Consider the following 9,572-nt stretch of genomic DNA (forward strand, 5'->3'; position numbering starts at 1 on the left):
TCGCTCATTACGACATGTTGAGGAAATCCCCCTCCCCCGACTTAGGTTAGTTTTCATTGGGTTTCACACATTGTGCGCACCTCACACTCAATTGTCTTAATAGAGTTTGTTACAAATCGTTCAAGGAATAGTCAAGTGTGGTGGCGGCGGTCGCTACTTGACGTACACTATTTCAATGTAATGTATACATTAAATGATAAACGCAGTGAAGACTCGGGGGTGCTGGTGGTGGGGGAGCGACTTTAAATGTAATACCGCTAGTTATAGGTATAAAAAATTGTCAAATTAAATATAATATAATAAAATGTAATACACATATTATTATTTTAAAGGCACAGTATAACAGTGATTATACTATTATAGCAACCGATAACGACGAACATAGTTAATTCTAAAAATATATTACCAATTATAGTAATTATATTAATTATATATATATAATTAATAATAATATACTAATATTAACGAGATGCTTTTCTAAGCATCTGGTAGGCAATGATAAAATACTATGTAAAAAATAAAAAAATACAGACGTCTATAAACGTTATAATATAGCGGTACCTTTGATGTTGGAAATATGCTTACCTAAACGTCTGGTTACCCATGATAAATTTCTTAGAATTTATTATGCCATTACGACATAGGTTGTCTTTGTTCTTATAAAATGTAGACGGTAATGTGGGTTATAATATGGCGGTACCTTTGATGTCGGAAATATGCTTACCCAAGCGTCTGGTAGGCAATGATAATATTCATAAAAAACGTTGTTAGTTTAACTTGGATTCATCCCCACCCATTACAGGTTAGTTTATGTTATGTTTCATTACCCCCTCCCTCTATAGGAATTAATGACGGACACCCCTGCTGCGTTAATATTAAGTAAATATGTTATAGTGACAACAGCGGTCACTATATGACGTACACTATTTCAATGTATCTGGTAGATGTTATAACTAGTACGTTTATCAGTTAACGTTATCAGTTTACATAAGGTTTACCTTACCCTTCAGTAGATAGCATCATAGGAGGAGAGCAACCATATGGCTACCTCCCCCACCGCTGACATGAAGTTATAATGCGCATGCGCACTTTAAACCACCATTTTGATTGATCTTAACATCCCCACCTAAGTCACCTATTACCTCCAACATAGTGGTTCTAGAAACTACTCCAATATATTAAAAATCAATATTTAATTTATTAAATAATTTAAATTGTTAATTAAAAATAAATAGGGTGTATATAAAATATACAAATTTTGAATAATGAAAATAAAACGAATCCTAATTACGTACATATGAAAACTATGATAGTTACCCCCAATGATAGCCCTAGAGAGAATTAAAATATGTATATATACAAACCATATGACAATTGCATAATTATAATTCTTTCACGATTATTATTATCATAATAATTTTAAATAACATTGAATAATCTAGTATTCTTATTAACCATTGATTGTCTTGGATGAGAATGTACACATATTATTAACCAAACTAATTTTTGTGACTCAATAAAACTTTAATAGACTAATTTTATAATAGTCTGTAAATTATGATAATTTATAATTCATAATAATTAATAATTCATAATCATCAACTAGAGTATACGCATACTAACTTGAATGTTTCGTACATTATTCGGTCTACAATCAACAATGTCTTACATGCTACATAAAAAACATAGGTACATTTTGTAATATTCTCCTTTGGAATATTAATAAAATCAATACCGCTTTTCTTTCTCAGACCACAGAAAAGGAAACGCTAACCCTATTACGTATATAATTTTGACTTTTGGCAAATATAAAGTAGACGTGAGTCATTGTCTTTCATGCCATCTTCGAGGCATCACCAAAGTACTAAAAAAGGAAATTTAAATACAATAACTCTTTTGCGTTTATTGAAATATAGAGTGATGACTGAATGTGCCTATAAAAAGTATAACACTTTTTCAAGATGCCCAATCCCTGTTTATGATTTTATTGGTACATTATATAAAGGCTGAAGACACTGTTTTTCCCGTCAGTCAATCTTTCATTTTTCTTGTCTCCTTTTCTCTCTTAATAATGTCAAGTTAACCAATTTAATATTATTACAAACGTATTCAAGTGTATTCTTTATACTGTGTGTCTATAAACCTAACTTTTGTCACTAAATCTAAAATATACATTTGTTAAAATAATTAACATTTTCAATAGTAATAAATCGCTTTTATCAACCATATACGATGCTCTTTTATTAACATACCCACTATAATTTCAAATACATTCTTAACAACCATAAGTCTACAATCAAGATTCCATCACCATTAGTGAATATCAGGTAAGAGTAGTTTTAATACACTAACTACACTAATAAAGTAATAACTAGAAATAAAGTACTTGTATCTATTATGTCTTTACGGATGATGCCATTATCATTATTCTTTATTAATACCATCCTTATCAACTTTATTTTTAGTTATTACAGTCAATAAAGTAATTTTTAAATTTGAATGAGCTTAAATTGCAAATTTTATCACGCGACGAAAGCAACAAACAGTTGCCGAATCTGTAACACTTGTGTATTTCACGCTTAGGGTACGAGGTTCAAATCCGCCTGTGACAATTAATATTTTGCATTTTTTTAAGTTAGAAAAAAGTTTTCAAACACATTTGGTTTTTATCTCATTTAGATTCAATAACTTCAATAAATATCAAGGATCCTATCACTATAGTCTCCCCTCGCGAGAAAAAATTTCTTATTCATGTTAATATTATTTTACTATGTGGTTCTTTTTGTGACTACGATTTATTTTGCCAACCCTCACTTGACCTAATTTTTTCAACGATATGTCAAATGATTACAATTCGTATTTAGTTGAAGATTTACCGTTAAAAATCGAAAAAATATTCCTTATACAAATAAAAAGTAGCTTAACCAGCTTTTTCCATACAAAGAATTATAATCATTCATTTCTAATATTTTTAAAGTATATATCAAATTAGATTTAGTATGATAAAAGTATTAAACTACAAAAGTAAATAATTTTACCTTGTAATTTATTCATTTTTTAACTCTATTTGTGTGTGTAACTACTAATTCATAATATTCCAATTTTTTTTGTAACATGTTGCTATATAAATCTAAAAAAAATTATTTTTAGTTTCGCCAGATTTTAACAATGTATTTTTACAATTATAATCAAAATTTATAATACTCTCAATTGAGTAGATCTTTTCAACAATCATTTTTATTAATTTTTTTAATCAAAATAAATCATTAAAATTAATTCAGTACTGCATATTTCAATTGTAGAATCTACCATAGAAACATCAAAAGTTAATTAAAAATTATTACTATGATTTCTATTTAAGTGATCTGTTACAATAAAAATGCAAAAAAAAATATTGAGCTTTTCGGATAAATTTTTAGTAAATAGTAATTATACTATTTTCTGACTCCATATTAATCTTAAGAATGCTATTTTTTTATTCTCATAATATTTTCTATTTAATAATGTAAATTTCAAATTTGAAGTAGAGCTAAAAATTATTTTTTTATGTTAATATGTAACTGTATCTGGAAGCATATATACTTACCTTGCTTATTTTAAAATAATGATTTAACTATGAAAATGACATGTCGATACTAACTTTTTATATAAATATTTTAGCAGTTAATAATATTATTATACATAAGTGAAAGCAGCAAAATACCCGATAAAAACAACTGTGCATTACTTCTGGTATTTAATTTTAAAATTTTTATAATTGTTAATATCAATATTATATTTTATAATTTCTGTGTGTATAAACCAATAAAAAATTGTATAATGCACAATTCATATTTATTTTTAATAATAATTTATAGATTTACTCAGTATTAAAGTAAGTTGTGCTTAATTATATAACAATAATGTAAACAAAGATTAATTTTATTACAACATTTAATGAGTTTCTATTTGTAATAGAGTTGGAGGTTCATCATCTGTTGCTTTAAGTTCTAATTCTAGATATATAAAAAAATTATAAGAATATGAAATGATATTTTAATTAATTAATTTTTTATTTTATTTTAAATACCTTGTATAATTAGCTCCCCGGGTGTTGGTAAAAATATTTCTTCAGTAATTGGATCATATTTAAATCCCAGTTGAAAATAATATTCTATAATTACAGTCTTGATATAATCATTACATTTTCTGGTTAAAAACTTTAAAAATACTAATTTTTCGTCATGTTTAATAATGGCATTATATTCTTGGATCCATTCATCCCATAAATAGTTCTCATTATAAGATGCATATTCACAATATGAATTAGTTTCAAATAGAAGTTCATTTTTTATATTTTTAGAAAATAAATCTATCTTTTTAAATACCGAAGAGTATGTAAAAATATCATTACGTGATACAGTCCGTTCGTTTAATTTATCGGAAAAATCTCCTATTTTTTCCAACAAAGGACTCATTATGTATTGATTTTTGCAATTTTCTTTAAAATGAGCCCATGGTAAGTAATGTAATGAATCTAATGCATCCATGGCGCTTTTCATCAATTTTGCTATTGAACCTATTACGTTTATTAATCTTTTTGTATAAATGCATTCATTTATTAAGTCATTTCTTTCTTTTTTTTTATTTTTACTAATTTGTACGCTGTTGATAATAATTGTAAAAAGATAATTTATAACTTTTGCATATGTGCATCCAAGAAATATTGTCAAAGCTCGTACCAATTCGAACCCCTTATTACAAGCGCCTTAGATTCGTGCGTTACCAATTGACCCACAGGTTACTACGACTGCGAGAGGATATAAAAAAAGCTATTTAAGGTAGTTCAAATGGTTATTTATCTGTTAAGATATTTTTCCCGTTTAAAAAAATTCAAAGTAAATACAACTTTATATTCAATTTAGATTAGATTCATATAATTTTTTTGAAAATCGGCGATCCCATCGCCATGATCTCTCCTTGTAAGTTAGAAATTGACCTATATTGTTGATAATATAGAAATATATTCTAACTATAATAAAAAATCTTTTTATGATTTTAAGTTTCACAGGACAATAATAATATATAATTACACTGATAAAACTAAAAAAATTTTAACTCGATAGGCCTGCAAATAATAGCAACAAGGGTTTTTTTACTGTCCCTGATTTACTTAGCTTAATTGAATTAAGTTAATTAAAATTGATACGAATTAGAGAAAATGGCTGTTTACTTATTAAGGATTTAGGAATATGTATATATAATACATAAGTAATATATAACAAGATACCAATAACAACCAAAGATGTAACTATAGGGAGAAAGNTATATAATACATAAGTATTATATAACAAGATACCAATATCATCCAAAGATGTAACTAAAGGGAGAAAAGAGGATGGCTTGTGTCTCTTAAGTTACCTCAGTTGGCCAACAAGATATATATTTATAATATTTAAAAAATTATATTGATAATATATTCAACAAATATTTCAAGTTAAATATTCTATATTTATTCTAATTAATATATTTTCATAATATTTATAAGCAAATATTTAAAAAGATATTTTTTAAGCACATTGTAGAAATATTTTCTGTGTAATATACTATATTTATTCTCTTTAATATATTCTCAAAATATACATAAACAAATATTTAAAAAATTATATTGTGAGCATATTATGGAAATATTTCAATAGAATATATTTTTTATTATATTTATGAGATATTGTTACAATATTTTATTCAAAATATTTTAAAAAGTATTTTGTAAGAATATTTTGACAATATTAATATATTGAAATTGCTATGTGGATTATAGCATTTCCCGTAAAAAAATATATATACATAAAATATAAAAAATATGTATGTGTTAGTTATAATTTTTTTAATAATCTGACTATATACCTCCCCACAAGAGCGGATTCAAGATAGCAATTTTTTCACAAAAGTCAAATTTGTCATCTTAACTTCTGAAAATATTTTGGAAAAACTGTGTCCTTTAATATATGTTACTTACTATAAATTAAAAAAAAATTGTCCGGACGATTTGTTTTCAACGTACAATAGCTTTCGTAGTTAAATACTATGCTATTTTTTTGTTAAAATTTCCCATTTTATATTTTCAAATTTAAATTGCTATATAAATATATAATATTTTTGAAAAATGTATGATTCAACACAATTTTTATTTCCAAATACATTATATATACCCCTTGACACGAATAGTTTCAGTGTCAATAAGTATTTAAATATAGCATTGACACCCAATGATTTCACAATGGTATATGTGGCGGTCGAATGTTCTAGAATGTTCGGCCGCCGCCGCCTCTAGAAGATTCGTCGCCCTACATAAGCGTGTGGCGGTCGAATGTTCTAGAGAGTTCCGCCGCCGCCTCTAGAAGATTCCTCTGACTATTTAAGGGCAAGATCGTCGCTCCAGTCAATCAGTCGATCAGTCAATCACTTACGCATTCTGTCTTAAACGCGCTTCGTCTCTCGCTGTTATTTGTTAGTTCGTTGTAATATAGTATAGTTGTTATTAAATCGTAAAAGTGTTTATTACTTCTATATATTACACCTCGCTACATTGGTGACCTCGACGATAACAAGTATGAACGCCGAAGAACTACGCGATCAATTGGAGGAGTTACGCCAAGAAAACGCTCGCCTTGCAGCACTACAGGCACAGCAATATCCAACAGCTTCAGTGAATCGCGTTGCCGTCAAGTTGCCACCTTTCTGGTCCGAAAGACCGAGCTTATGGTTCTCACAGGTTGACTCGCAGTTTGCAATCTCGGGAATAACAAGTGAGGAAACAAAATTTAATTATGTTGTGGCTCAGCTTGATACGCGTTACGCCGCCGAAGTAGAGGATATTATTACTAACCCACCGCCTACTGAACGCTACAAACATCTACGCGCAAAACTTGTTGAACGGTTGTCTATCTCAGAAGAACAACGTGTGCGGCAACTCATCAATGAAGAAGAACTAGGTGACCGTAAGCCATCACAGTTCTTACGACATCTCCGTTCCCTTGCCGGCACTACTACATTACAAGACAATATTTTACGTCAACTTTGGCTCCGCCGTCTACCATCACATGCACAAGCTATTTTAACCGCACAATCAGAGCTTCCTCTGGATAAGGTAGCCGAGCTGGCTGACAAAATTGTTGAAGTGCAGCCAGCCCCCTCGCAATTCGTCCATGCTGTTGCCACGACGAACAATAAAAAGGAACTCGATGTTTTAGCTGCCATTGAAGCACTCACAAAACAGGTAAGCGAATTATGTGCTAAACGCCCGCAACGTTCCCGCTCTAGGTCACGTAACCGTTCAAACGTGGAACTGACTAACGGCAAAGGATGGTGTTGGTATCATAGCACTTATGGAGAAAAGGCTGCCAAATGTAAGGCTCCCTGCAAGTATCAGGAAAACTCCAACGACAGTCAGTAGCGGCGGCAACAGACTGTCCGAACCCGAGCAGCCGCCTGTTTGTTACAGATCAAATAACAAAACGCCAATTTTTAGTCGACTCCGGTTCCGACTTATCTTGTTACCCTCAACGGCTACTACGGGAACGACGCCATGCCACCGATTACGACCTCAGCGCGGCCAACAACAGTACCATAAAAACTTACGGGACGGTCCATCTCAATTTGAATTTAGGACTTCGACGCAGTTTCCCGTGGAATTTTATTGTCGCCGACGTGAGTACTCCTATCATTGGTTCCGACTTCATGGCATACTACCATTTGCTGCCGGATTGCCGTACCAAACGTCTTATTGATGGTGTCACAGGCTTGGCTGTGAATGGTAAGGTTTCCTCTGTAAATCAATGCAGCATAAAATCAGTTGCCAACACTTCCCCTTGGGCTGCACTTCTCGCAGAATTTCCGGACATCACACGTCCCACCGGATTGCCCAGGACAATAAAACATCAAACAGTGCACCACATTCTTACGACACCTGGTCAGCCAATAGCCTGCCGCCCACGCCGCTTAGCTCCAGGTAGACTAAAAATCGCCAAACAGGAATTCGCGGAAATGGTCAAGGCAGGTACCGCTAGATCTTCAAGCAGTCCGTGGTCTTCACCATTACATTTAGCACCGAAAGGGGAGAACAGCTGGCGTACTTGCGGTGATTACCGCGCGCTGAACGCCCGAACTATACCAGACTCCTATCCAGTCAGACACATACATGATTTCTCGCACAACCTGGCTAATTGCACGCTATTTTCCACAATCGATCTGGTAAAGGCTTACCATCAAATACCTGTTAATCCGGACGATATATGCAAAACAGCCATTACCACTCCATTCGGACTTTACGAATTTCCTTTTATGACATTCGGATTGCGAAATGCTGGACAAACTTTTCAACGCTTCATAGACGAAGTTACCAATGGGTTGGACTTCTGTTATGCATATATTGATGACATTTTGGTATTCTCTAAATCGGAAGAGGACCACAAACAGCATTTACGCACTCTTTTCGGGAGACTTTCTGACTACGGTGTTGTCGTTAACCCGCAAAAATGTGTATTAGGTTCGGCTGAGGTGAAATTTCTAGGTTACCTAGTATCTTCTGAAGGCACCCGCCCGCCACCGGAACGCGTCGACGCCCTACGACAGTATCCATTGCCAAAATCTATGCAAGGATTACGCCGGTTTTTGGGAATGGTAAATTTTTATCGCCGGTTTGTTCCCAAAGCTGCCGGCCTGCAAGCACCACTTCACGGTATTCTCAAAGGCCGGAGACAAAAGGTTCCCAACCGATAGAATGGACTCCCGAGTTAGAAAAAGCGTTCACCACATGCAAAGAAAGTCTTGCGACCGCTACTCTTTTAGCACATCCTCATCCAGCCGCACGACTTGGACTATTCACAGACGCATCTAGCCAATCTATCGGCGCATGTCTGCAGCAGCGAGTCAATAACATCTGGCAACCCATAGCATTTTTTTCAAAGAAAATGTCGGTGAAACAAAGTGCGTGGCCTGCGTATTATCGTGAGTTGCTTGCCATCTATGAATCGGTGAAGTATTTCAGGCACATTGTCGAAGCACAACCATGTACCATTTTCACCGATCATAAGCCACTCGTATATGCTTTCACCCAACGGAGAGAAAAGATACCTCCTACGCAACTCAACCAGTTGACATTCATATCCGAATTCACCACCGACATTCAACACATTAAAGGTGATGAAAATATCGTCGCGGATACAATGTCACGCATTGAAGTTGTGTCTCTCCCGCTGGACTACCGAGCTCTTGCTGCATCTCAAGACACGGATGATGAACTCAAACATTTTACTGACAACAATTCATCTCTTCATTTGGAGAAGGTACTAGTGCCAGGATCTTCAGCCTATATTTATTGCGACACGTCAACGGGACGCCCACGACCATTTTTGCCACAACGATTCCGGCGTCACGCATTTGATCAGTTACACAACCTTAGTCACCCCGGTGCACGCGCAACAGCTCACTTAGTTTCAGAACGATTTGTGTGGCCAGCAATGAAAAAGGATTGCCGTTCCTGGGCACGTGCCTGCGTCCACTGTCAGCGATCGAAAATAAGCCGACACGTC

General features: G+C 33.2%; 2 protein-coding genes across 2 annotated transcripts; one reads left to right on the top strand and one right to left on the bottom strand.

Annotated features, from left to right (window-relative positions):
- Window positions 1-3,805: 3,805 nt before the first annotated feature.
- LOC126898499 (uncharacterized) lies at window positions 3,806-4,716 on the bottom strand. The gene is made up of 2 exons (XM_050672577.1): window positions 4,070-4,716; window positions 3,806-3,995 (listed from the first exon to the last, which is right to left on the bottom strand). Exons 1-2 carry the CDS (start codon window positions 4,539-4,541, stop codon window positions 3,934-3,936), a joined length of 534 nt encoding a protein of 177 aa, XP_050528534.1. The 5' UTR covers window positions 4,542-4,716; the 3' UTR covers window positions 3,806-3,933.
- A 1,876-nt stretch (window positions 4,717-6,592) lies between these two features.
- LOC126898228 (uncharacterized) lies at window positions 6,593-7,435 on the top strand. The gene has a single exon (XM_050672167.1). The coding sequence runs from the start codon at window positions 6,593-6,595 to the stop codon at window positions 7,433-7,435; it is 843 nt and encodes a 280-aa protein (XP_050528124.1).
- Window positions 7,436-9,572: the final 2,137 nt, after the last annotated feature.

The sequence above is a fragment of the Daktulosphaira vitifoliae genome, unplaced genomic scaffold (assembly GCF_025091365.1).
Source record: "Daktulosphaira vitifoliae isolate Bord-2020 unplaced genomic scaffold, ASM2509136v1 Scaffold_2, whole genome shotgun sequence".
Lineage (NCBI taxonomy): Eukaryota > Metazoa > Arthropoda > Insecta > Hemiptera > Phylloxeridae > Daktulosphaira > Daktulosphaira vitifoliae.